The sequence below is a fragment of the Meleagris gallopavo genome, chromosome 30 (assembly GCF_905368555.1).
Source record: "Meleagris gallopavo chromosome 30, MGAL_WU_HG_1.1, whole genome shotgun sequence".
In the NCBI taxonomy this organism is placed as follows: domain Eukaryota; kingdom Metazoa; phylum Chordata; class Aves; order Galliformes; family Phasianidae; genus Meleagris; species Meleagris gallopavo.
The window spans coordinates 2,862,845-2,890,037 of record NC_139433.1 but is presented as its reverse complement, the minus strand read 5'-3'; the positions used below and the strand labels follow the sequence as shown (position 1 = coordinate 2,890,037).

Sequence of the window (27,193 nt, the reverse complement as noted above, 5' to 3'; positions counted from 1 at the left end):
TCCCATCCCTGAGCACTGCTTTTCTGCACTGAGAACTAAAGCCGTGAGCTGGAGGCCTGCAGCACGCACTGTCCCCTCCGTGGTCCCCAGTGCCACTGCAGCCCTGAGCTCACAGCTCTTCCCAGAGCCTCGGGTACACCTGGGAGGAGAAGAAAAAGGAGGTGATGGGTTCCCCAGCTCCTGCTTCCCTGACAACGTCCATATATATCATTTGCATGTTAAAAGTTTGATTCTCTTTTTTTTTTTTTTCTTTTTCTTTCTTCTTTTCTTTTTAGAGAATAAAATAGAAGCTATTTACAACAAAAACAATCAAACAACAACCTCTGAAAATCCCATATAGTAAGTGTAGTTCTCAAAATAGAGGAGGGGAGGGGGGGAAGAAAAAGGATCTAATGAATAAAATATCTCCCGATTTCCAACTTTTTTTTTTTTTTTATCTTTTTGTTTTGTTTATGTTTTGTGTTTGTTTTTGTTGTTTTTTTGTTTTTTTTTTCCTTTAACGAGTGCCAGGAGGTTTCATTAAAGCTCGCGTTGGCAGGCGTCCGTACGTCTGTCTGGAGGTAACACGAGTTAAAAAATAATAATAATAATAATAAATGTACAGTGCAAAGTGTGATGTGTGTGAGGTAAACAGGTCGGGGGGGGGCACCGGGTAGGCCCTGAAGGAAAACCTCGAGGCTGAGCCCCCCCCTTAACCCCCACCCCACCCCCCCGGCACCGCCCCGGCCCACCTGCAGCCCCCGGCACCTCAGGGTGGTTTTGGCTGTGTGTGTGGGGGGGGGGGACGACGTTAAGGCGAAGCGTTGTTGGAGGTAGAGCTGGGGGGGGGCACAGGCACGGCGGGTGGAGCAGCGGGGGGGACGCTGCCCATGCTGCTCCCACTGCCCCCCGTCCCACTGCTGTTGGTGCCGTTGCCGCCGCCGCCGCGGCTGCCGCCGTTGCCTTTGCTGTAGGAGGAGGAGGAGGAGGAGGAGGAGGAAGAAGGGCCGGGCGTCTGGGCGAACAGCACACCTGGGGGGAGAGCAGCGTTGGGCGGGGGAGCACCCGGCACCCCTCTGTAGGTGAAAATGGGAGTGATGCCACGCTGGGACCGTGGCAAAAGCACAGAGCCGTGCCCTACCTGTGTAGACGATACCGTTGATCTCAACCGACATGCTGATGCTGTTGGTGCCGTTGTTGGCCGTGCTGCTGGAGGTGTCCTGGCGGTTCTCTGCGGGGGACAGAGGAGGTGAAGGACCCCTCTGAGGTCCCCGAGCCCCGATCCCACCCTGAACCCCACACAGTGGCACCCACCTGGTGAGCGTGTGCCCTGGCTGTTGATGCGGATGCTCATGGGCAGCTGTGCTGTCATGGCCAGGAGGTTCTGCTGCAGGGCACGCTGCATCAGCCGCTGCTGCTCGTCTGTCACCAGTGCCATCTTCTTCTCCGGGGGTTCCCCTGATTCCAGCTTCTCCCGCAGCTGCTCCAGTGCCACGGCCTGGGCTGCTGCTGCCACCTGCACGGCTGCAGCTTGAGCTGCCACCACCGGGTGTCCGGCCAGTGACACCGGCAGCCGGCTGGGCATGGAGATGGGGATGGGTGCGTCCTCCTCTGTGGGGCAGAGAGTGGGTCAGCGCCCCAGCTACACTGCCCCAGATCCCGCCACCAGGAGCTGCTGCCTGAGGCTCTCCCCTGTTGGAGCGGGATAGGGTGATTGCAGCCCCAAACCAACACAGACGGGGGGTAAATGGACACAGAGCAGCCCTGAGGTCTTGGGGATGCTGGTGGATGAAAAGCTGGACATGAGCTGGTAGTACATGCCCGCAGCTCAGAAAGCCTACAGCACCCAGCACCCAGCCCATGCAGGGGTCAGAGCTGGGTGACCATCACGTTCCCTTCCAACCCAATCACTCTATAACTCAACGCAGTGGTCTCCAAAAGCCCCAGGCCCCCAGGGGAACCCAACTTGCTCAGGGAGGGCATGGAGAAGTGCCACCTGTTACCTTTCTTGATCTTCTGGACGGGAGCGATGGCACCGCCGTTGGTGGCCGAGGCCAACCCCAGGGCTGGCACCGGCAGCTTGGGTGAGGAGAGGAGCCCATGGGTGCCACCAGGTGAGTAGGTGAAGAGCGAGCTGCCAAATCCCTGCCGACGGCCCTCCCTTCGGTTGCTGTCAATGGCCGCCTGCAGCTCGTTGGGGTTGCTCAGGCCCCGCTTCTCACATTCATAGGGGTACAGGTACTTCATGTACCTGTGGAACGATGCAGTGAGGCACAGCACGGCCCCATCCCAACCCGTGTCCCCAAATCTTCCCCCCTCCCCCTCCCCGTGCCCCCCCGGTGCTCACTGGGTGCGGAGCGTGAAGGCCGCGCTGGTGATGGAGGTGGGCAGGTTGAGCCCCTTGGTGATCTCTCGCCACAGCTTCTTGTTGATGACCTCCACCAGGCCTCCCTTCTCCGTCACCAGCATGTAGAGCATGTACAGGTCCAGCACCTGCTTGGCCATGATGGGGATCCGGTTCACGGGGGTCCCTGGGGAGGGCAGAGAGTGGGCAGGGGGTGTGCAGGTAGGCAGAGGACAAGGGGGGTCCTGCTGCTGCCTCTCCCTTCCCCTACCACTCTACTTCCTTCTGTGAGCACCCCCACTTCATCTTGCTCAGCACCATGGAGGAAAAAGAAACTCAGAAGGGGCCGGCCGTGGTTTGCAGGCAGAGGCAGCTGCACCCAGCAACAGCAGATATTTATAACAGCAGCCACGGGGTGAGGGTCGTGCTGTGCTCAGGCTGCGTGCAATTGGGGCCCCCCAGTCCCAGCAAGAAGGGAACACAGCTGGAGCTGCGGGGATCAACAGGAATCACCCAGACCTGGGCTGGAAGGGGCTGATGGAGCACCCTGTGGGGCAGAGCTGAACCTGGGGGTGCTGGAAGCTGCACACACCACACACACACACACACACACACACGTGCTTCCCCAAATGCCTTTTTAGACAGAAGGCTGGATGCATTCACACAACAGCATTTCCAGTGCTGGACGCCAGCTCCAGCAGTGCTGAGCAGCCCCAGCACTGCACCGTGGGTCCTTGCAGCGCTTCTCCCCAGCCCGGTGCCGGGAGGTGGCAGCAGCTGATGTGGCCACACGCAGCACCACGCTGAGCTCCTCTCTCCATTCCATGGGCAGCACCAGAGCCCTCCTGCCCCCTCCCAGGACACCCCCCAGCAGTGTCCCACCGCACACAGCCCTGCAGCTGCCCCAATGGGAGCAGAGTGCTGTTTTGGAGCAGGGTTGAGCTGCACTGGTACAACCAGCAGGGGCTGTGTGCCCAGCTGCTGCCCTCGTACCACCCTGGGGCAGAGCTGTGTGCCGGACAGCAAGCAGGAGGCAGCTTTACATCAGGTCAAAAACTGCAGCAGGATGAAGCAGGAGTCACAGCTACACCCAGACCTCCCCTGCAGCACGGAGCTGTGCGTGTTACGCTCATATACACAGATATTTGACATTCTCCTTTCGAATACCACGGGTCAACATTTTCCAGACGCTGCCGGTGATGTGGGTGCCCCGTTGGCCCTGAGAACAGAGCTGGGCTTTGGATTGGGGCTGCTCTGGACTCACCATAACCTGGGGATGGGGCAGCACAGGGGGAGGCTGAGGGCAAAGCCACCCTGAAGGGGACAGACCCGATGAAATCAGCCCCGTGGGGCCAGCACTGGGGCAGGAATCACTGCGCCGAGCTCATGGCGCGGATTCCAGCAGAGCAGGTTTGACCCCGGTTTGCAACGAGGTTAAAAATTAACTACCAGTCTGGCCGGAGCATTAACCTTGGGTTACAATGACACAAGAGAAAATAAAACCCATGGACAGAGCGGGGTGGGGGTGGGCAGGGGGGGGCTCACCTCGCTTCTGCATGAAGCTGAAGAGGTCGTCCAGGAACTCCTTCCTCCGGGGGTCACCATCCAACTCGTACAGCTGTGCAACAAGAGGAGAACAGTGCACACACCTCACCAGGCAGCCCAGTGTCTCCCCAAACCTTCCCCCAGGGATCCCCCCTGATCCCACAAGCAGCGGATGGGGTCTGTGCTCACACTGTGCAGCAGAGTGAGGGCAGCTGTGCCCAGCAGCACTGAGAGCGGGCACCCAGCCCCCTGACCCTGCTCCCAGCAGCGCACTGACCCAAAGCCCACCCAAGGGCTGGGGCAGTTCCCAAGGGGCAATCAGAGATCTCTATGGGGTGCCACGCAGCATTCCCCCCCCCCCCCCCAGGCATTGCAGGGATCCATTGCATGGAGCTGTTGGGTTCCAAAGTCCCTGCAGCTCAGGGCAGGTACGCTCTGCTCTGCACTGCGGCTGCAGAGCCGTTGGGGTAATGGGGACCAGGGCAAAGCAGGACAGCCCCACAGGGAGCAGTGCTGCCTTCCCTGCCATGACCCATCCTTGTCACCATGCCAAGGCTCTGGCAGGCAGCTCCCAGGTGGCAGACGGGAGGGCAGCCCCGCAGCGGGTGCATCAATTCCCAGAAAACTCCACTCGGTGGGAGCCAGGTGCAAAATGATACAAGGCAGCCATGCATGAAGCCGTGCCACAGCCAAGACAAGAGCGAGCGCAGGCGTTTGTCGTGCTGAGGTCCCGGCCCCGAAACCACGGCGCTGCCCCCAGCCTGGCCCGGAGGCTGAGCGACTGCAATCAGCCCTGGGATCCTCCCAGCAGAACAGGGATCCTGGTTATTTTTAGCAATCCAGCACGCTCTTGGCACAGAGTGGAGCAATGCTTTGCTGTGATCCCTCCTCCACACCTGCAGTGCCCCAGGGAGCCCGTGCTGGGCTGCAGTGAGCTGTGCGTGGGGTGCATGCCGTGGTGTGAGCTCGTGTGCAACTGCTTCAGTGTGCTCAGGGAGCACCCAGGGGTCCAGCCCCAAAAAGGATGGCGGTGAGGAGAGTGCTTGGGACCCATGGGATGGGGTTACACCGGGACGAGGAACCCGGAGCCGCCCCATGCCCTACTGGTTCCAGCACCTCCAGAGCTCGCTCCCATTTCAACAAGCAGCAAATCTGCCATAGGAGGTTGGTGCTGGGAGCGGCTATCCCCTGGCATGCTGGCAGCCTGTGCTCCTGTGAAAGCATTTCCCAGGAATGGCTCTTGGAGCAAACCTGAGACCGATGGGGCCGGTGTGGTTCATTGCACCCTGCGCCCACTGAGCGTCTGCAACTGGGAAATGTTTTTATGAGCCAGGACAGGAAGATCTGTGCACAGACGCTCCTGAAGCACCCCGTTCCTGCTGGGGCCAGCTTTTGTCTTGGGACCCCACCCTTTGTTTGACAGCCCGACACATTCCTGCCCTGATTTATGGCAGCAGATCTGCCGAGCAAATCACGCCCTCCGCACGCACGCCTCGCTCCGACGCCGCACCGCAGCCCTGTGCCATGAGAGAGGAATGGGGCTGGGGGGGGACAACGGGTACTGGCTGTGTGGGGGTGGATGCTGCACCTCCAGCCCCCCTTCCCCTCACCCTCCAGCCTGCTTTTCTCAAGGACAATTTTGAACAACTGCGGGCTGTGGGGAGGGGGCTATAAATATGAGTGTGTCAGGCTGCAAGCACGCACCGTGAGGTTAACTGGGTAACCAATACTGGCATGCACGGACCTGGTGTCACCGGGCAGGGACAAGGATGACCCCCCTTTCCCCCTAAATCCCCACCCCGGGAGGGTCCCCGTGGGGCCGAATTCCTCCTCCGCCGACGCCGATCAAAGGGATCAATGGGGCCGAGCCGATAACAGGGAAGGGCACTACAGGAAAGCCATAAACCTGCAGTTCCCCTGGAAACCTTGCAAAAGCTCGGCCAGCCCCTGAGCAAACAGCCCAGGAGAGGTCAGGAGCCATCGTTACCGCTGACCCTTTTGCAGCCCCCAGGAGCCCTAAGGCAGCACCGGGCGATGCTCAGGATGCGGCCGGCGTGGCGTTGGGCAGAGGCTGCTCCCGATCAGCTGAAGGATGCTGGGCCTGCGCCAAGCCAGCCTGCCCCGTTTCCTCGAGCGCTCAGAAAGCCGCACGCAGACGGAGGGAGGAGGAAGGGCTTCCCCGGTGCTGCTGCTGAGCACCTCGAGCCCATGGATCCGTGCATGGGGTGAGCCGGTGCCCCCTGCGCCCTGATAACAGGGACAAGAGGACAAGAGCTGTGCCCGTGGCTGGATCTGAGGGTGCTGGGTGCTGGGAACGCTGTGCTGAGCTCAGGGCATGGCACTGCCCCTCGTTTTGCCTTTCCCGTGGAAATGAGGGGAGGTTGAAGCTGTGTGAGGTTTGGGAGTGGTGCAAAGCTCTGGGTGCTGCTGGCAGCTGCTTTCCCATCACATCCATGCCCCAGTATTGAGGGACCCTGAGCCTGTGGGGACCCAAAGCTGCAGAGCACAGAGCCCCACTGCCAGCGTGCGCCCTCCGTATCTCAGACAAAGGAACAGAGGAGGTGGGACGGAGGCGGCCAAGGCTTTCTCAGCAGAGCCAGCTGATTAAACACAAATCCAGGGAGGCAGAGGGGGAGGCTGGGAAAACATTGCCCTGCTGCTCAGCTCTGCTGGAGCGGGGGAGGAAAAAAGGAAATGCAAAGGAACAAAAGTGCTGGGAAGGGGCCACATCGAGTGCTTGGTGCCCATGGGGCAGTGTCCAAACCCAGCACACAGCACAGCTGTCCCAGAGCAGCGCCCAGCATGAGGGTCACATGCAGCCTATTAACCTGCAGAGCTCTAACCATTGATTAGCCATTTATTAAAGCATCATCTCATTCAATTTTTATAAGGGCAGCTCTTAAATAAAGTTTCCTGGGGTCTCTCCCCAGGCTGCTGGGCTGCATTGGGATGCACCAAATCCATGCTTGGCTTTGGGAAGAGATGAGCACTGCCAGGAGCAGCCCAGGAGCTCCAGCAAGGTGCTGGTGGCTCGCATGGGAGCCCTTTCCACCCTGGCCAGGTGCCACCTGGGTTGGGGTTTCAATCCCAAAGGAAACGTTGGACATCCGCATTTAAGAGGATGAAAGAAAATTAACCATCAGCTGAGGAAAACGTGCATCTGCTCAGCTGCAGGGGATTAGTGGAGCAGGGAGGGCTGCCCGGCCGTGTGCACCGATCGTTACAAGCACCTTTGATCCGTGGGTTCCCGGCGGGGAAAGTGCTGACAGGGCTGAGTGCTGGCGATCCCGTGCCAAAGTCCTGCAGTGAGGCGGGTGCTGCCGGTCTGTGCTCACCCAAATGCTGGTGTGAAGCCATGCGGGATGCTCAGCACCGTCTGTGCACAGCCCTGGCCACGCTGCCCTGAGCCTCAGTGCTCCCAGCACAGCGCTGGGAGGAAGCAGGGGGCACCACGGAGCACAGGCAGAGACATGGAGCCATAGAATCACAGAGCCTTTAAGGAAAAGAGCTCCAGGATCAGCTAGTCAGACCATTCCTTGGCCCCTCGCAGGATTTCCTTGCATTGACAACATCTCATTTTGCCCCGGACACCTCTGACCACACGCACCCATCCCCTCCTTTCGGCACACAGCGATAGGAGCTAAAATAAACCAGGAGGAACTGAAACTCATTCTCATTTCAGCAACGTGTGAAACCGTGCACCGGCCGGACCGAGAGCAGCAGGTGCCGCGGTGCAGTGTGTGCCAGCATGGTGCGCTGCGAGCCGGGGCCACTCTGAGCCGATAGATTTACATCTCATCATTAGGGAGGTGGAAATGGCTTAATCTGTCACACAGCTGCCCCCACGATATCCTCTTAGAGCGGAGCCACCCCCAGGACACTGGGGATGAAGGTGCCCACGCTGCAGCTCCTCCAGCCCATGAGTGGTGCCTGGTGTCTCCATCACCGTCACCGCGCTCTGGGCGCATCGTGGTGCCATGTGGCTGTTTGCTGTTTCCTGGGCAGGAGGAGTGCTGAGCTTCAGCCCGCGGGATCCTGACATGGTGTGGATGGCCAGATCAGCCCTTCAAACCAGATTATATGAAAATCCTGACCCGCTGGCTTCCAAGTGGCTCATGGAAAGCAGCCTCTCGGCAGTGCCAGGAATGCCGGAGAGCGGCAGCAGCGGCACGGGAAGCGCCGGGCTGTGCCAAGATAACGAACGCATTGGGAGGCCTCACTGTGAGCACCCATGGCAATTAAAGCCGGGAGGCGGCTGTTAACGAGGCTGCTGGTAATGAGGCTCCTGCAGTGTGGCCCCTGCGGGATCTGTGCCGATCTCACCAGGCTCGCTCTGCCACAGTGCTGGGACCCGAGCTGCAAACGCCACAGCGCTGCGGTTCTGGGTTTTCAAGCCCCAGGGAATCATTTCCATGGCCTTTTTTCCCACCACCAGGCAGGTTCCACATTCACCGCTTTCCTCCTTTCTCTTCCCAGCCCATTGTGACGTGCAGGCTGCATGCTGGTGGGGGAAACCCCCCCCCCAGGTGCCCTGAAATCCCCACCAGCATTGGGCCGAGCGCTATGGGGAATAAAGCGGTCAGGACTGCTGTTTAGGGAGAAAAATAAACAACAACCCACACAAATAAAGCACGATGCAGGAGCTTTCTGGGAACAGAGGGAAACCCAGAGGCCACCAGCCTGCTCTGTGCAGCAACAGCAGAGCTGAGCACGCTGTGATGTGTTTCAGCATGGCTGGCGTGACCGAAGGCTTTGCTCTGCCCTTCTCCTTCCCTCCGGGGCTGCAGCACCTTTGCAGCTGACAGCAGAGGGGGAAAGCAGGGGGCAGCTCAGCTTCCAGGAGGTGCTACATGGAGAGTATACACTTGGAGAGGGCTTTCCCTGCAGCTCCTAACTGGGCTGCATGTGAGGACCCCCACCCATCCCTTGGCATCCCCCTGTGCTCTCGAGTGCTGCCTCTGTCATACTGCACACCATCGGCCCTGAGCTGCTCACATCGGTGCCTGGTTTCGGGGCACAGAGCTGGTGGGGGGTGGTGAAGTGGAATTCTTTAGAAAAAGAAAGTCATTAGTAAAAACTAGAGTTCTGGTGACGAGTCCCGAAATAAATTGTTTCAGATGACGCTGCTCCAACATGGTTTCCCGTAAAGCTGTGCTGCTGCTTTGGGGCACCCGGTGCCCGCAGTGCAGTTTGCACATCTCGGGGTCCATAGGCATGATACAGGCATACCCGGGGGGACCCTCCCAGCCCCAAGGGTGTTCAGCTGCCGGGGGGACTGCGGAAGGGGCTGCTGCCCGCCCAGCAGCTGTGCTGAGGTATCAGGTTCGTATCGGCTGACCGCGTGATGAGCGCGGCCGGCTCCTTTCCACCCATCCCTCGAGCAGCAGGAAGGGTGAACATCCCCGATCCTGTGGGCAGATAAAGTGCTCGGCTTAGGGACGGGGTCACCTCCCACCACAGGGCTGTCCTCATCCCTGCCCTATGCAAGCGCTCCCGACTCCTCAGGATCCTGAGGGGATGCACCGCGCCTTGGCTCAACCCCCTCCCCAAAAGCAGGGTCCAACGGAGCCTGGAAGCAGCAGAGAAGCAGAGCTCCCCATGGGTGGGGGTCTGCACGGGGCCGGGGCAGCCTCACCGGCGGCACTGCGGGCGGCTGCGCTGACTGGCCCGGCTGGATTCCTGCTGCCTGAGCTCAGTGCTTGGGGTGCGGGGGGGCACGGGCGCTCCCCATCCCCGGGGCAGCCCAGGGAGGGCCCCTTTCCGGAGGGGGAGCCTGGGTACGTTTGCCGGGAGAGGTTTACAGGGTCGTCGGTGCTGCGCTTCCCGTTGGCTCTATTGTTCCCTCTGGTTCCCAGCATTGTCCCCTCCACGGATCGGCCGCCTCCCGGAGTGGGGGCACGGGGCCCCGCCGCAGGTGCCTGTCCTGCCATTCCCTTGAGCCGAGGGCTGAGGGACCCAGAGGGACCCAGAGGGTGGCAGATCCCAGGGGCACCCTTGGCGACGTCGTCGCTCCCACATCACGTGGGAAAATCTGCTTCTGATTCCTCAGAAAAGCTGCAAACCCCTCCTGATGCCACCAGCAGTAAAATCCCCGAGCACTGCTATGACCACATCCCCTCTGCTGTGCCTCGAGGCATCCAGCCCAAGCCCAGCTATGGCTGCGTGCTGAAGCCCTCCTGCAGCGGCACACCAAAGCCATCTCCCCAGGACACGGGGCAGGGATGAGCAGGAGCCCATCACACAGTCCCCAGCTCAGACGTCCAGCATCTCCTGCCCTTCCTAGCCTGGTCTGCTACTGGGGTGGGGGTCCCAGCCCCTTCATGTGCTGCTGCCCCTGCACTGCTGTCCCTGCCACAGGGCACTGCACGGGGACACATCCCATCACCGCCAGCTGGAGGACGCGGGCCGGTGTCAGCGCCAACAATACGGGTGTCACCACGACGCAGAGGGAGACACTGAAAGAGCGAATTAGTCGCCGTTTAACCTCCCTGACCCCCCATTGTCTGCCCCGTGTCAGCCACCCGCCCCACATGTAGAGGGGCTGATCCTGCCCCCCTTCTGTGCCAAGCACCACCAAGTCACCGGGGCTGGCGGCGGCGGAAAGGCGCCCAGCACCCATCTGAGATGCGAACGGCTCAGCCGGTTCTGTCAGCTTAAGCGGCAGGGAGGGGAAAGAGAGCAGAAGGAACAGCCCGTCCAGGTCCCTGCCTGCACTGCATGACCCTCCCCAAGGGTCTGAGCCACCCCAGGCCTGGAGCACCGTGCTGTGCCATGCAGGGACTGCTGGCTGAGGGCTCGGTGCCACTCGGTGCCACTGTGGTTTCACCACGGCAGGGTTCAGATCCAGCTCTAGCACCGTGGGGACAGTTGGGTGGTTGCTTGTTTCCCTCTTTTTTTTTTTTTTTTAACAAAGGAGGAAGTGAATTCTGCTGCAATTGCATTTTAAACGACTATTTTGGACTGAGCACCGGTGGCAGCTCGCAGGGCTCCGGCTCCAATAAAAGTGCACAGAGTTCACGGCTGGAATGCAAATGGCACAGTGCAGTGTGGGCTGCTGAAAGGTCACCAGGGAGCCCCTCTCTTCCCCACGCCAGAGCAACCCGGCTGCCACAGCCACCCCATGATGGGGGACAGCCCCGGCAGCATGCTGTTTTGGGGCAGTTCCTCTCCTTCCAGCCAAAAGCTGCCGCCCAGGAAAGGTCATTTGGAAGTCAGCTTCCACCAGCGGCTCCTGCAGCCCTTCGCCACGTATGTGTTTGTGCATGCCCTTGACACATGCTCTCTATCACACCTGACCCTGTGCAAATATTAATTCAGTGCAGTCAGTAAGTATTGAGAAAGCGTGTCCAAGGCAGCAACACCCCGGCACCAGGAGTGAGTGGCTCTATGGGGGAACCCACCGCGGAGCTGGGACTGTATGGGGGGGCACTGCTGGCTGCATGCACGCCTGGCTTGGGTGTGCAGGCATGGTGCATAGGCATGGTGCATGGGCATGGTGCATGGGCAGGGCGTGCAGCTCCAGCACCTGCATGGGCAGAGGTGAGAAGGGGCAGGAGTGTGGCTGAATTAGCCGTTGTAGGCAAGCTGGGGTTTAAATTCCACCATATGTAAATGATCGTCTTAGAAAGGAGATCATTGTAAGCCAAAGCAGATGAGTCACCCAGGGTTTCCACTCTCAGCCCCGGTAGGGTTGGGGATTTGTGTAATTGCAAATCTGTTCCTGAAATGCGAGGCCTCGTGCCTCTCCCTCCCGGCGGGCGCTGCACAGCGGGCTGCCCCCATGGGGGGGCTGGTCCTGGTCAGGCTGTGCCACCCCCAGCCCTTCGGGGGAGGCCCATTGGCTGCGGATGGCCCTGATAGCAGCCGGCTGTGGGTGTCAGCCCCGCAAACCATCGCTGCCCATCTGCTGAGGCGCACGGCAGAACCTCACCGAAACGTTTCCAGGGCCAACGCTGCGCTGCAGATGGGCGCGATGCTCAGACGGGAACCGAGGCAGGAGGCCAAGCCTCCCGTCCCACTCCCCGTAGCATCCTGCAGAGCACAGGTACCAGCAGGGCCCCCTCCACCCCGGCGAGCAGAGTCCCTGCCCAGGAGCAGCCACGACAAAGGCAGGATTATCATCAGCTCCACTTTACAGACAAGAGACCCAGGCGTGGAGAGATTAAGGGACTTATAGTGAGGGTCACCGAGGGGGTCAGGGGCTGCGCCCACGGCTCCCGGCACGGCAGCCATGCAGGCAGGTGCCTTATCAGGGCCGAGCACACGGGGAGCGGCCGCCCCCCACCCAAGGGCCCCCCACCCCACGATTGCAGCACGTCCGGCCACCCCCAGCAGCAGCCTGGTGTTTCTGCTGCGGTTTCGGCCAGAAATAGGGCGATGGAGCAACGCTGCACCCTTGCCCAACTGCTCTGCTCCCGGCACGGCTGTTTGCTTTGCTGACAAAGGGTTTGTGCTCTATTCTCTGCAACAATTTTTTTTTTTTTTTTTTTTTCTGTCTCTCTTTTAAATAAGCCCTTATTCCTGTTGGTTCAGCTGTGCCGGAGCCGTGAGGCTGCTGCCTCCTCTGCAGCACTATGATTCAGCCCTGAGGCTCTGAAGGAGGGGGTGATGCTCGCAGTGCAGGCAGCAGTTCGGGACCCCCAGCCCAGACACAAAGTGTGATGAGCAGCAGCAGGGCTGTCCCTGCTCCCATCCTCTCCCCCCACCCCTGGTTTTAACATTGGGTCTCTCTGGCACACGCCAACCAGGCATCCCAGTGCCTTCCAGGGAACAGCACGACCCAGTTGAAGGTGGCACCTCCAGGGCAATGACCCAGCGGCCGAGATGCCTGAGCCAGGGCTGCCAGGAGGCATTCTGTGGCTAAGCCGAGGAGAAGTCCCTGACCCCCGGCTGGGATTGGGGGATTAGGGCTGCGGGAAGGCTCCTGGAGCACCCTGAGCTGATTACCATGATGGATCCCTCACCAGGAACACCCTTCAGTGGGTGGCAAAGAGCAGGACGGGGACAGAGAGGGGCAAGGATTTCCTGTCCCCCCTCCCACCCCCAACACTCTAGATTTGCAGCTTCGCACTTTATAGCAAACAAAACCCTAACAAGGAGCAAACCTTTGAAAGCGACTCATCCGCACGCAACTCAACTCCCACCCCACGCATTCCCAGCGCTTCTCCTGCTCCCCCTCCCCTCCCCCCCCCCTCCTTGCCAAACCCCCCCATTTCCTCTTCAGCCCCGTTATCTGCCCGCCAGGCGCTGCAATCGCCGTCCTCCGGGTGCAGCAGTGCCTGGGCTTGGGGCCCAGCTCTATCTGCCTGACCCCCCCCCGCCACAGGGTGCGTGTGGGAGGGCACGGTGGGGGGACCCCCCGAGGAAGAGGCCCCTCTGCCTCCCTAGGGGCAGCTCATCCGCTCGGCTCGCTAACGCAATAAAGCTCCGATCGATATTTTAAAAGAAACTAAATGGACTCTTCTACTGTTGTTAAGAGAGGCATAGCCCCTGCAGGGGGGGGAAATCTGCCCCGGCCCCCTCCACCCTCGATGACCCCCACCATGCAGAGGTTGGGCTGATCTCAATTCTGCTATGGGGAAAGCTCCCCACACGCATCACGAGCAGCATTTGGCAGTTTGCTGTTCTGTGTGGAGCTGATGGAAATCTACAGCTGGGGGGTTCTTTGCCACCCTCATGCCCTCCCACCGCAGCCCCAGTGCCCACAGCTGCTGGCAGGGGCTGGGCAAGGTGGGGAGCATGGAGTCAGCCCCATTGAGCACCGGACACCATTTGGGCTTTTACCCCCCAAAAATGAGCAGTATAAAGAACAGATTTAAGACCTTCGCCACAAATGGCCAGGGGAGAGGATGGCTGTGCTCACCACAGAAGCCTCGAACATCCCAGGGGCTGCACAACCAACTGCCTCCCCCAGAGCCATTGGCGGGGGCCGATCCGGAACAAAAGCGGCGTTGGATCCTTGCACACTGCGAGCAGCACCGGCTGCATTCAAAGGGCGCCTTTGAGCAAGAAATCACCATTTCCTCTGCCTCCTCGGCCCCTCTTGCATTTCCCCCTTTTCAGTTTTAATTGCTGCCTGAGTCATGTGAACAGCATGAAACCATTGAGGGCACCTGCCCCGGGGGCTGCGGCCCCAGCGCCGTGCAGGCGGGCGGACAGACAGAAGGACCGATGGACAGACTGAGGCTCAGCCACTGCATGAGGCTGCAGGGTGAATCTGACCCAGGAGCCAGCATCATTCCCAGGGGCACCGTGACGCTCGTGTTGCAACCACCCAGTTCTGTGGGCTGCCTGCAATTACCCCCAATCCGCCACGCTGCCATCAGCAAGAGAACAAAAATGCCACGTCTACCAGCAAAAGCCCAGTGTGTTTTCCCAATCCAGACCATGGAGCTGGGGAGTGGGACAGGGCTGGACACGCACGAACTCCACGCTGGGGTTACCGAGTTGCTTTCGGTTTGTTTTTGTTTTTTTTTTTTTTCTAACCGTTGCACTTTGAAACCCCGTATCTCGGGCAGGCTCTGCTCAGCAGCAGATAAGGACTGAGGTTTTTGTGCTACCAGCGTGTTTGAGGCATCCCAATTTGGAACACTTCAGAAACCTCCTGTCTCCCCTAAAAGCATCAGCTCCTCACCACAAGCCAACCTCCCCCCACTCCGTGGGCTTTTTTAAAGCTTCTTTTAAATAGGAACAGAACTACGGGGCTCCAGCACCTGCCTGCAGCACCGAGCCCTATGTCACGGCACCAACAGCTGTGATGGCAGGCACAGAGAGGCAAAGTGACCCTGAGTGTGCGCAGGGCACCATCAGCTCCTCCCAGCCCCATCCCTGCTGCCAGCTCTGAAATCTGGCACACGCACACCTCCGTGGCAGGGCAGCCCTGGTTTCCCTGCGGGGTGATGGGGTGCACGCACCTGGCTTGCTGCTGAATCAGAGCCGTGCGCTTGCCCACGGTGCACAACCAGCAGCTGGCTTTCACATTCAGCACAGGAAACTCCAAAAGGGGCAGGGACAGGAAACTGCGATGGCGTGGGCTGCGAGCGCACCCCCGGTTCAGGCTCCTGGTATTAGTGGGGTGCAGTCATATCCTCACCCGAAACAGAAAGGTCAGGAGAGGGGTTCTCCCGGGGCACTGCACTGCGCACTGGGGCCCTTCGCTGAGGTTCCTCCAGTTCTGTGCTCCCCAGGGCAGCATTACGCAGCACTTTGCACCGCCGGCTTGTTTGCAGGCACTGAGCTGCCCGTGCTCAGCAATTCACCCAAGCACAGCCCAGCGTGGCCATGGCCAGAGCCTGCGGTGTCACCGGGCACGGGGACAGACCACAGGGGTCCAAGATTGCCCCATCCCAGTTGCCTACGTTTGGCTGAGAGCTCCAGGCTCGATGCTGGGAGCCCAGATGTGGTGGCATTGCCTGCCTGATGCCAGCCCTGCTCTCAGCATCCCACTTGGGGCGAGATGAAAGGCAACCAGCACAAACCTTTTCCTGCCCCACAGGCACAGGGGGTCAGCCCCACTGCGGGCTTTTATAGGAAGGAAGGAAGAGGGAGGGAGGCGAAACGAAGAGCGAGGGCCACGTTGCTCTCTGTTACTGGGGAGGGATGCTCACAGTGGGCTGGGGTCATTCTGTGCTCTCCTTGAATCGAGCCCTGCACTGGGTAAAGGGCCCAAAAAACCCCATGGTTCCTAGGAATGGGGGTTCTCAGAAGCATTCCGACTGCCTCCAGCTGTGCCCTCCCCCAGGTGCTGGTTGCTGTGGGTCTCAGTATCATCATCCTGCAAAGGGGATTTTCCTCTGCAGGAAAAGACACATTCCTGACCCAGCCCGGCACAAGCGCAGCGACGAGCTTACAGCCAGCAGAAGCAAAGGATTTCAGCAGTTCCCTGGCACCAGCAACAAGCTGAGCCCCCAGCCTGCACCCCCCCAGCTCCCCACGAGGAGCCCCCGGCAGCCCCCAGCCCTGCAGGCTCCTTTGTTCTGCTGCTGCACGGGCAGCGCCCAGGTCAGCAGGAGCTGACCTCTGCCTCTCAGTGGCCGTCCCCAGGGATGGGGAGGTGCCACGCATTGGCTTCCCGACCCCGCACGCTTCCCCTTCGCCCCATTGCACAGCAGCTTCCAGAGGGCTGATTTGCAGGAATCTGCCCCAAATGAGTCAAAAAAGTGCCCCGGCGAAGGGGAGCGCAGAGCCCCCCAGGCAGTGCAGCCATAAAGGGAGGGTGGGGGGGTGCGGGGGGCTGCCGGAGCTGCGTCCCAGCAGAGCTGGCCTGCAAGGAGCTCGGTTGCAAAATAGAGAAAAGAGGAACCCAGAAATAGCACCTTCCTCAAGCTACACGTCCCCATCACAGCAACACCATCACTGCACAGCAGCGCTCACAGCCCCGAGCAGCGGGCGAGCAAATAAAAGAACCCCCCCAGCACGCAGGAGCTGCCCCCCCAGCAGCAGAATCCCTCTCCACTCAATCCCTGGGCTGCAGCACTGCGTTCGCAGTCGGGTCTTTTCACACTGAGTTAAGGCACAGAGCGCAGAGGGTGCAGCCCCCGCGCCCCCCACCCCACGGAGCCGGGCGCATCCTGCCTGCGCTGTGTTTACATTCCTGCTGCTCCTTCCCAGCCCGTCAGCTGGGCCGGGGCGAGCAGGGAGGCACGCGTTGGAGGGCGGCCAGGAGGAGCTCCCGGGCAGGCACTGCTCGCAGCCCCTGGCCTCAATCCAGAGGCCAGGATCCAAGCTGACGTGCCGGGGGAAGCCTCTCCCCGAGCGGGCGCTTTGCTTCCTTGCCTCCACCCACGGCACGGAGGCAGCAGCCACTTTCCCCTTCAACGCTGGTTGCTTCCAGCACAACCAGGAAGCTGTCCTAATGGTGCCCAGAGGGATGGATGCGCGGCCCCTCGTACCCATGTGGGGTGGGAGAGGTGGGACTGAGCCCCACGTTGTGCTGCTGGGTAGCGACGGCCGGGAGCTCCCCGAGTGATTGTGCAGGGCTGGGATACGCTCATACAGTGACAAACAGGAAGATCACAGCCGTGGTATCTAAAAGCCTTTTCACAGATAAAAAGATTACGTCCCCCACTCTCTAATTACAGGAAGTACAAAAGAGAGAAACCACAAGAAGAAAGACGATGCAGCGCCAGGAGGTGAGGATATGTACGCACTCGAGACAGCACAGGAAAAGTTCAGTGTGTTCATAAAACCCACACGGATGTACGTTGGGGTTACGGAGGAGCACCGAAGGCACCAGGGCTGCTGTGAAGCACACAAGGAAGGGGCAGCAGGGGCTGAGTGCTGCCCTCGGTGCCTGCCGTGCTGCGGATGGTGGGCACGGGGATGGCAGCAGCACAGGGAGCTCAGCCACGTGCTGTGCCAAACGGTGCCAAGTGGCCCTGCTCCAGCAAAGGCTCCCAGCCCTGCAGCTGTGCACATGCACTGCGGGATCCATACAGCTCCTGTCCTGCTGCTCCCCCAATCACAGCCGGCAGGGCAGCCCCCAGACCTCACAGCACCGCTCACCCAGGAGGTGAGTGCAGCCCAGGGCGTTCCCCTCCGTGCCACAGCACGCTGTGAAATTCTCCCAAGCCTGCCTGCTTGCTGCTGGGGAGGCTGGGAGTTGTGCAACAGCCTCCAGCCCTGGGCAGCCGTTTTCCTCCCACAGCAATGGGATGGCACAGTGCTGCCCGTGCCCCAGCAGCAGCCCCCAGCCCCTTTCCCCAAGCTGAGCGAGGGGCAGCGGCCACCGCACCCCTCCCAAAACACCGCACTCTCCATCTGGGTCCCATCTGCTGCTGTTTGCTCTCGCCCCCTCCCCCAGCCCTAAACTCAGATGTACTTAAACACACACACATCAAAGGGCCGGGGCAGCCCCCGGGGAGCCCCGCTTTACACTATTTCCTTCTATTAGCCCCGAGCTCGGGTTTGTGCAGCCCATGGCCAGGCACGTGGAAGAGAGTCCGGAGCTTGGGGGTCTGCAGCCTCTGCTGGCACAGAGCCCACCAAAACAGCAAACCCAAGAGCTACTTCACATTCGCAAATCCAGAGTGACTTTTTTTCCCCCCCCTCCGTTCCCAGCAATTCTCCCAGCAACGAGCCAAAGGACTCAAACCCCAGAGGAACCCGGCGGTTTCTTAGCAGCACCGAACCCAGCTCAACCCAAGGAGCGAGCCCTCCAACCCCACGTCTCCCCTCGGCTCCTACCTGCTTGAACTGCTCCTCGTAGGTCCAGTCGCCGTGGTCGGGTGCAGGCTGTGGGAGCTGTGCGTGGCCCTGGGGGCCCAGTCCAGCCGGGAGTCGCTCCTGTGCGCCCGGCAGCCGCTGTGCTTCACCCCGGCAGTGCTGAGGTGCCGGTGGCTTTCGGAGCAGCAGGGACCCCGCGCCCGTCCGCACCGCCTCCGCTGAGCCCAGCCCCTCCTCGCCCATGTCTTCCTCCTCCTCGTAGTCTTCCTCTTCTTCCTCCTCCTCCTCCTCTTCTTCCTCTTCTTCTTCTTCTTCCTCCTCCTCCTCGCCCAGGTCCTCTTCAAATTCTTCTTCATCCCATTTGCCCTTCCTAGAGCAGGGAAAGGGGGGAGATGTGTGATTAGCACCCTTAAGCTGGCCCATCTGCACAGCGCTCCTGCAGCGTCAGACTGATGGGCAGGAGGTGGGAAGACATTCCCAAATGAGCCCTCCCTACTTCCAGAAGCTTTTCCCAGACCCTCAGTAGCACGTGAATGAGGTCTGCTGGGTTTCCAGCCATCCCCGTGGGCTGTCCCTCATTTTGGGAGTCTGTGACCTGCCCAGGGAGCTGCAGGTCAGGCAGAGGCACCACCGACAGCCCCTCATCATTCAGGCTGGGATCCTGCATCACTGCCCCAACGTGGCTCTCAGACAGAGCTGAATTTTGCCTAGTGCCCAGCCAGCGCCAGGAACCAGTGCCATGGGGCAGATGACTCCACACGGGTCTGCAAAGCGTGAAAACAGCTGATTCCAGTGTTTGTCAAGAGGGCAGCAGCTCCAGCCCAGACCAGGCACCACACATGGCCTCCAAAGGAGGGCCCAGCGCTGCTGCCCACCTGCATGTCCCGGCCCCCCCGCTCCTCCCTGAGCCCCACGTGCTGCCATGTACTCACAGGTCCTCCTCCTCCTCAGAGCCCATCTCCTGCTGGTAGCCACCGCCATCCTCTTCCTCTTCCTCCTCCTCACCACGCTCCTCCTCCTCCTGGCTCTCCTCCGACAGCCCTGGGCTGGACGAGTGGCTGAGGCCGGCGGCTGCGGCCCGCATAGCAGCCAGGGCAGCCATCTGTGCCCGCTGGATGTGAGCGCTCTCAGGCTCCGTGCCTTCCTCCAAAGGGGCTGGGGCCAGATCAGGGCCTCGTCCCCGGGCAGGGGTCTGTCCTGAGGCCGGCGGGGGCTGCGCCGGGGGGGGCGTGGAGCGTTGCTGCTGCTGCTGCTCCTGCTGCCGTGCTTCCAGAGCCTGCTGCAGCCGGGCGCGCTGCTGTCGCTGCAGGTTCTCCATCACTGCCTGCAGCTTCATGGCTCTGCCGGCGGGCGGCAGGGCCCCGGGGGGGCGGGGGGAGATGCCCTGGGGGCGCGGGGGGCAGCGCCCGGCAGGGTGCCGCGCTCCAGCAGGGCGGGAGGCCAAGGCGAGGGCGGTGGGGGGGGCAGCCCTGTGAGGGGGCTGCCGAGCCCCCAGGAGGGCGGCAGAGGCACTGGGGGGCTCTGCGAGGCCGTGGGGGGCACGAGGTGGGTCAGGAAGGGACGATGCAGCCCCCCGGCCCACCCCACGCTTGGTTTTGCCGCAGGGCTCCTGTTGGGAACGTGGGCTCGGGGATGCTCGGCTGTTGTCAGGAGTTTGGCGGGGTCAGCAGGCGGCTGCCAGGCGCATGGCTCCGTCCTCACTGCCAGGCACTTCCAGGGGCTGCGTTCAGCCCTTGGCCCCCCCTTGGCTGCAAAGTGTCCTCAGTCCTCAGGCAGCTGAGCCTTGACCAGGCGTGGGCGCAAACCTGCATAGGGAGAAGTAAAGAAGATGGTCAGGAGGCGGCGAGCAGGAAGGAGTTAAAGACAGCCCAGGAGCCTCATTAATCTCGAGCTAATGAGATAGGGAGGCCGGGCCCTGCTGCTGCAGGGGGAAGGGGCCTGCATCCAGATAGCCCAGCCGGGCCTCCAGGCAGCTCGGATAGCAGCAGTACAGATAACAGACCCTGCTGGGGCCACACAGGGATCATCACCGCCTATCCTTCGCTGCTGGGACCAAGCAGGACACTCAGGGACACCGAGGACACGTGGGGTGCAGCGTCCCCATCCTCGGGGCAGACACTGCTCCCCACACTTACAGATGCCACACGTGAGAAGCACCCGCAGCCAGCACCCCAAGCATGGTCCCAAAACACAGAATCCTGTAGGGGTCCCGTGGACACCGTGCTGCAGGGCAGGACAGCCCTTCCCTAGGAGAGCCACACACAAGGTCACTCGACCCGCAGCTAATCCCCTTCTAGAAACACGGAGGTGTCTGACCTGGCACCATCCGACAGCACGAGGAGCGGGGGCTGAGCCAGCAGCACGCCAGGAGTCCCCTCCCCTCATCTAACTGCATTGCTGGGGGTTCATTCGGGAAAGGGGAAATCACCTCGAGCCCACGAGGGTTGGCAACCAGATCTCATCCATTCCCTGCAATGGCTCGTGGTGGGGAACGCCTACACAGCCCCGAGGGTGGAGGGCCACCAGCTGCCAGTGAGGGCTACCAGCTTCCCAAGCCTCAGATTCCCCCACTGCCCCCCACTTTACCTATTTCCCACTGGAAGCATTTGGGGCCAATTTATGCTGCAGCCACAGAAATAGAGGGTTGTGGGGTAACCGTACGGGCCCACAGATCCCCGGGTTTGCAGTTCCATAGCACGGTGACCCCGAGCCCCTTTGTCCGGCCCCATTCTGTGCCTGCAGCCCCACGGGCAGTCGCTCACCCTCGCGTGGGGACGGCGCTGGGACCGAATGCTCCCGGGTCCGGCCCGCAGTCGGGGAGCACAGGGAGGGGAAACAGAGCCCGGAGGTGCCGCTGCGCGTGGGAACGGGCACGGGGAGCCCACGGAGACACGGGGGGAAAGAGGGGGGGGGGGGGGCTCTGCCCGGGGCACGTGGCAGCGGCCGGGAATGAGGCACGGCGAGGGGGGGGAACGGGGGGAACAGAAGAAGGCCGGGGCGGCTCTGCGAGCTCTGCCCGGTGCCGTCCTCCGCAGCCCCGTTCGCAATGCGTGGGCACCGCGGAGGTTCCTGCGGTCCCCGCCGGCTTCAACGCCACCAACGGGGTTCCGGTAACCGACCGTGGGATGGGCAGCCGGCGGCGCGGCTCGAGTCGGACGGAGGGGAAGTTCCGGGCCGAGCAAACGCCGCGCGGCACTACGGCCGTTACCGACCACGGAAGGGGGGGAAAGAGGAAGGGAAAAGCACCGCGGTCCACCGGTAACGCACGCGGGAGAGACGCGTCCGTGACCCCGAGTACCGAACGCGGGGCAGCCCGGAGCCGCCCACCGAGCGGCAGCGAGAAGAGCCCCAGTCCGCGGTAACCGGCCCCGGTGCGCACCCTCTTACCCGGTGGAGGCCGCGCGCCGCGAAGCCACATAGCAGCCACGGCCGCCCGGGGCTCGGGCTGCAGCGGGGCCGGGGCTGCGCTCGGTGCCCGCACGTCGGCTGCTCTCCGGACGGGCGGGCAGGGGGGCCCGGCAGTGCCCCGCCCCGCGCTGCCATTGGCCCGCCGCTCCCGCCACGCCTCATTCCGCCCCGCCTCGCGTTTTAATTGGCTGTCTCCTGCCGCCTCGCCCCGCCCCGCTTTTCTATTGGCGTACAGCGGCCGCCGCATGCAAATATCCCGGCGCGGAGCCGCGCGGCGGCTTGGGGGCGCTGCTACAGCGCCGCCTTGCGGCTGGGTGGGCGAGCGCGCTCAGACCCGCCCTTTGGTGACGTCACTTCCTGTCGGGCCGAGCGGGGCCCGGTTCCGCGGTCCCTTTAAGGCCGAAGCGGCGGCGCGAAGCCGAGCCATGGTGGTGCTGCCGGGCGGTGCGGCGGTGCGCGGCTCCCCGGAGCCCTTCCCGTGAGTGTGGCGGGGAGGGGCTGCGGGGCGATCCGGGTGGTGCTGCTGGGGGCTGCGGGAGCGAGGTGTCCCCGGCCGCTGCCCTCCGCCGGTACCGGGAACGCAGCCGGAAGGGCGCTGTCCGGGCCTGGGGGTGCTGATGGGGGTCGGGGGGCTGCGACCTCTCGACCCGTGAGGAGCGATTTGTGCCCGGCTCCTGGGCGGCTGTGCGGGCTCTGCCGGCTCTGCTGGCTGTGCTCCCTGTGCTCCCTGTTGCCCTTCCGCCTGCTGTTTGTTTTGCTGTTGTTTCATTTGTTGTGTTTGTTTGGGGTTGGTTTCTTTTTGTTTTTTTGCCCCTCTCCTATTGCTGTGCTAAAGGAAATCCTCACAAAGCAGAGTGGAAGCTGGTGGTGCAGACTTTAGCAAGTGGGCAAAGAGCGAAAGGCAGCGAAACTTCCTATGCTTGGCTGGGCTTTGGTCAACTTTGATAGCAAAGCCAGTTGCTGTAGGTGCCCAGGGAGCTTCATGCTGATCACTCGGTTCAACCTTCCTGTTAAATCCGCCCATTTATGATCATTCTTTCAACTGTGTCTACATGTAAACAACACCCTGACTACGTAATCATCACTAATAAAAGCCAAACACCTCCAAGTGTCTCGGCGGAGCTCAGAGTTGTTGCCTTCTTGCAGTAATGCTGTTGCTGTAGGCTACTTAGTTTGCGCTATCTTACCATCACCGTGGGCCCAATGGCCTCAGGAGCTCAGCCCTTCTGTCCCATCCCTGCAGGAGGATCGAGGACTGCCTGCCACCGCTGGAGAGCTCCCCATCCAAGCGTTTCTCTCCCTCCAAGCGCAAGCAGTACTACATCAACAAGGCCATCCGCAACTCTGACCTCATCCCTAAAGCCAAGGGGCGCAAGAGCCTGCAGAGGCTGGAGAACAGTAAGGCTTGGGTGGCTGCAGTCCACCCCCAGTTCCCTACACTGCCCGCAGTGAGGGCTTCTGTGAGGCCCCCAGACTCAGGGGCTCTGCTGTTGCTTTCCTCCCCAGCTCGCTACTTGATGTCACTCTTGGAGCGAGATGAATGTGGCAACAATGAGGCTGAGCTCGCCCACTCTGCCACCCCGAGCATCTTCACCGAGGCTTGCAACAATGAGACCTATGTGGAGGTAGGATGTGGCTGCCTGTTTTGCTGCCCTTCAGTATGTGGAGTGCTTGTACCTTGCTGCCACAGACAGAGGGGCTGCCTGCATTCCCCTCAGAGTCCACATATGTGCCTGGCCTGGCAGTGGGCGCTGTGCTTTGGCTGGTTTGGGGTCTGCTGCTGTTCTTGTTGTACTTGAAGTGCTGCTGGGAGCTCTTTGCATAGCTTTGGGCAAGCTGCAGAGGGTAATCTTGAGTGAGCTGCAGCACTTCCTCCATACCAGGCCTCTTGCCAAACACCTCGGTTGCTCCATACAGCCCGGGTGGTGTTGCTGTACCTCCTCCGTGACCTCGTCTTCTGGCACCTCTCCTGTGTTAGGTGTTCACAGTTCTGGCTGCAGGGCTATATGTGTGGTCTCCGTGCACTCAGAGTGCTGTGAAGTTCTTCCGCTCTTACTCAATCCAGGCTTGGAAAGCCTGATGTCTATCTGGCTGGATTGCATGGATGGATGGAGGTGTCATCACTTGGACTCCCTGCAGAAAGCCACCTTCTTGTTGGCTCTGAGTGCCAAACATCCATCTCCTCGAGGCAGAGGCTTGGGCATACCGGGGAGCTCCCTGTGATGTCTGCATTGGGGCTTCATGCTTGTGTTGTCAGATCTGGAATGACTTCATGAACCGGTCAGGAGAAGAGCAAGAGCGTGTCCTGCTTTACCTGGAGGAGGAGGCCAGGAAGAAGCACAAGAGGAAGCTGCCCTTGAAAAACAAAGAGAAGTGGAAAGGTGCTGGGAGGGGAAGCCGGGTGGGGAGAGCCTCTCCTTTCCCTCCCTTACATGCGCTTTGAGAAGGGTGCTTTTTCCTGAGGTGCTCCCTGCTCCATCCAGTCATGGCAGGACAGGGATATGACAGTGCCTGAAGGGATTAGAGGCTCCACAAAACCCCATCATGAACTCGAGTGGGAGTTTGTGGGCCAGCTGTGGCTGCGGTAGCTGGCTGGGGTTCTTGGGGCACGTTGAGCACCTAAGCGAGGTGATGCCACGGGGTTGCAGACCCCATTTAAATCCCTTCTTTTCTTCCCTCTGCTGGCTCCAGAGCACCCTGCCTACACACCCAAGGAGTGCTTCCAGCGCATCAGCCGCCGCCTGCGCTCCACCCTGAAGCGTAGCAGGATCCCTATGGTGAGCTGGGGACATGAGGGGTGGGGGCAGGGCGTTGGGGTGTGTTTTGGTGCTGTTCCTGAGCTGCCAGCAGGTGCTGAGCTCCTGGGAATACACACCTGCTCTTAGGTGACCTCTGGAGCAGTGGCTTGCTGACAACACATGTTCAGCTCCCCATGCAGAGAGGTTTTCATGGTTGGCTGAGGTCTTCTGGGACTTGCAGGTTGTTTTTTTACCTGGTTGTTTCCCTGCCTCAGTTCAGTAAGTGGAAACCAAGCATGCTCGCCAACTGGAGCAGCAGTCCAACCTTTGGGGTCTTCAGACTTGTCTATACAGGGATACTTTCAAAAACTTAATTGCCTTTTGAAAAGGGGTCAAACTGCACAATGTGCTGAGCAGGCAAACCCGTGCTGCAACACAGTGGCCTTGTGCCCAAGCCCAGGGTGCCTGGCTCCCTTCTCTATTCTCAGTGGTGCTGTTTTCCTGCTGTTTGTTTGCCCTGCTCTAATTAGAGCTCTGTCTCTAAAAGCAGCCTCGGCTCCTCCTGCCTCTTGGCTTCTTCTCAATTTGCTCTCAACTGAGACTGCTGCTTGTCTCCGGGGTCGCAGTGCTCTGGAGAGCTGCACTCCAGCTGAACTTTGGCTGTCAGGAGAGGAGGAGATGGAAGGCTCAAGGCTCTTCTGGCTATTGCCACTTCACTTGGGAGGGACGATGCCAGCATTTGGCACGCAAAGTGTGGAGCTGGCAGGGCTGGATTCCCTTCTGCTCTGGGCCTCACTGCCACGTGCCTCCCTGCTGTCCTGCATCTCCTGCCGTGCTTTGAGCTGTGTGGATGTAGCAGAGGACAATGGTTGGGATAGCCAAGTATTTGCTGGCTGGGTCTGCAGCTCTTCAAAGGCAAAGCCCTCTGGCTGTGGGGCAGGGAGCTACCTGGGGACAGGCAGCTTGGGCATGGCACACCGTCTCCCCTTAATGGGATTTGCCCTCTCCTCACTGATTCTTTTGCTGTTCCTTGCAGGGGATGCTGGAGTGCCTGGAGGAGGAGCTGCTGACCTTCTTTTCTGTCACTCCACACTCTGTGTACACGGCACTGATGGACAACAGGTATCCCTGTCGTGGGCACACGAGGGAGGGCTGAGCCCAGAGCTCCTGGCTCCCTGTGCTCCCATTCTGATCCTTGGGCTCCCTGGCACAGCTCATGGAAGGGCAGTGCTGGTGTGAAGCACATCAGCTCTAACCCAGTCCCCTGCCTCCCCCAGCTTTGAGCGACTCCTGCTCCACGCACTCTGCCAGTACATGGACCTCGTCTCTGCCAGTAAGAGCCTCACGTTTGTTTTTGTTTTCTGTTTTTCCTTTTCTTCGCTATCTCCCCTCTCCAGCCCAGCTTCTTCCTCCCTGCCTTCCCTGGCCCCACCTCTCACTGTAGCTTGCAGATAACCATACTCTGCTGCTTCCCTGCACCAGGCTGAGGCCTCTGACCATAGCCAGAGCAGCTCTACCTCATGATGCCACATGTTTAGGCTTCCCCCTCTTGTTTCTGGGCTTGGGCGGCTCAAAGCAGATCACTGTGCTCAGCCACTCTCACTGCCTCCCCCTGCAGAGCCTGGTTGTGGGTTTCTCTGTGTCATTGCCACAGCAGGGGAGGGGAGCTCTAGACTGTGTCTTTGTGGAGTTAGATCCTTGTTCAAAACAGCACGAGAGCCCTGATAATATGGGCTGTGCCTGTGGAGGAGGCTGGAGGTGGCAGCTCGTCTGCAGGGCATAAAACAGAACCGCAGGAACCCGGTGGGCTGCTGGGAGGGTCTGGGCTGTGGGTTGCAGCACTGTGTTAACTCTTCCATCTTGCCCCCAGGTTCGGATATCGAAGGGAAACGCCAAATGAAAGTGAGCAACAAGCACCACGTCTTCCTGCCCCCAGAGCTGCTGCTTTCGGACTACCTGGAGCAGCTCAGCTGACAGCGAGGGGCTGCCCTGCCCCATGCTCAGCACGCTGAAGGCTTTGCTTGCCCACTGCTGGCCTCCATGGGCCTCGTTCCTTGTGACCTGCACATGGGGCTCATCCCTTCCCCACTGCGTGGGCTGAGCCTCCCCGTAGGCACTGCGGTGTGTTGTGGGGCTGCAGATGGGCCACGGCAGGAGCCGAGCATCCTGGCTCTGTCCGTGATGTGCCCGCAGCCCGTGTGCTTTTAATGATGCCAGGCCCGTGGCATGCTGCTGGGCTGGATGCTTCTGGGCTCAGCCAGCGGAAGCGCCTGGGGCCTGTGTGGCGGCCCTGTCTGTGTTCTGACACCTCCATGATAGCAGGCACAGCCCTCGGGCACCCCTGGAGCTGGCTGGCTGGCCGCAGCATGGAGCAGGGCTGTTTTTAAATGTAAAATAGCTGTCTTTTTATGTGTATATTTGTATGTGTGGGGGCGGGAAGGGGAAGGGAGAAGTGCTGGCCCCAGGTATGCGCTCTGTGCAGCCTCCTGCAGCAGGCTGGGGCATGAGCAAGGGTGGTGCCTCGTGTTTGTGTGTGTGCGTCAGAAACGGGCGGCATTTCATGCCGGGACAATAAAAGTGTGGTGCTCCAATGGTCTGTGGTCTGTGTTTTGGGGTTGGGGGGGGGAGGGGAAACTGTGGGGTCAGGGTGGTCTTGGGGCCTGGTGCTGAGCCAAAAGGGACAAGGCTGCGTGACCCTCTATAGGAAAGAAAAAAATATGGAACGCTTCACGAATTTGCGTGTCATCCTTGCGCAGGGGCCATGCTAATCTTCTCTGTATCGTTCCAATTTTAGTATATGTGCTGCCGAAGCGAGCACGACTCACTGCGCCCCCGCAGCAGTATATATAGCTTAATATTTTAATTCTTTTCAGGGTAGAGTAACTTTTTTATTTATTTCTGAAAAAGCCTCCTCTTCACAACACACTTACTTCAACTGTAATCACCTAATTCTTAACGTTTTAAGCGCAATATTTCCATATTCCGAGACTTTATTTTTCCACTCTCCGCACCGCAG

At 60.6% G+C, this 27,193-nt stretch overlaps 2 protein-coding genes and 1 non-coding gene across 4 annotated transcripts; 1 reads left to right on the top strand and 2 right to left on the bottom strand.

Annotated features, from left to right (window-relative positions):
* Positions 1 to 231: 231 nt before the first annotated feature.
* Positions 232 to 21,577, bottom strand: ARID3A (AT-rich interaction domain 3A). Its single transcript, XM_085211965.1, has 9 exons — positions 21,419 to 21,577; positions 18,964 to 19,836; positions 18,053 to 18,401; positions 3,869 to 3,941; positions 2,327 to 2,510; positions 1,983 to 2,230; positions 1,294 to 1,590; positions 1,121 to 1,210; positions 232 to 1,011 (listed from the first exon to the last, which is right to left on the bottom strand). The coding sequence occupies exons 2-9, from the start codon at positions 19,365 to 19,367 to the stop codon at positions 791 to 793; spliced, it is 1,866 nt and encodes a 621-aa protein (XP_085068091.1). The 5' UTR covers positions 19,368 to 19,836; positions 21,419 to 21,577; the 3' UTR covers positions 232 to 790.
* A 181-nt stretch (positions 21,578 to 21,758) lies between these two features.
* R3HDM4 (R3H domain containing 4) lies at positions 21,759 to 26,768 on the top strand. 2 transcript variants are annotated; one of them, XM_085211966.1, is made up of 8 exons: positions 21,759 to 21,917; positions 22,683 to 22,837; positions 22,946 to 23,064; positions 23,697 to 23,820; positions 24,131 to 24,216; positions 25,214 to 25,299; positions 25,455 to 25,510; positions 26,048 to 26,768. In XM_085211966.1, the coding sequence occupies exons 1-8, from the start codon at positions 21,865 to 21,867 to the stop codon at positions 26,149 to 26,151; spliced, it is 783 nt and encodes a 260-aa protein (XP_085068092.1). In that variant the 5' UTR covers positions 21,759 to 21,864; the 3' UTR covers positions 26,152 to 26,768. The 2 variants fall into 2 exon arrangements, with proteins under 2 accessions (XP_085068092.1, XP_085068093.1); XM_085211967.1 differs by lacking the exon at positions 25,455 to 25,510.
* A 120-nt stretch (positions 26,769 to 26,888) lies between these two features.
* Positions 26,889 to 26,995, bottom strand: LOC116217502 (U6 spliceosomal RNA). Its single transcript, XR_004162128.1, has one exon. It is a non-coding gene; the product is annotated as a U6 spliceosomal RNA (small nuclear RNA).
* Positions 26,996 to 27,193: the final 198 nt, after the last annotated feature.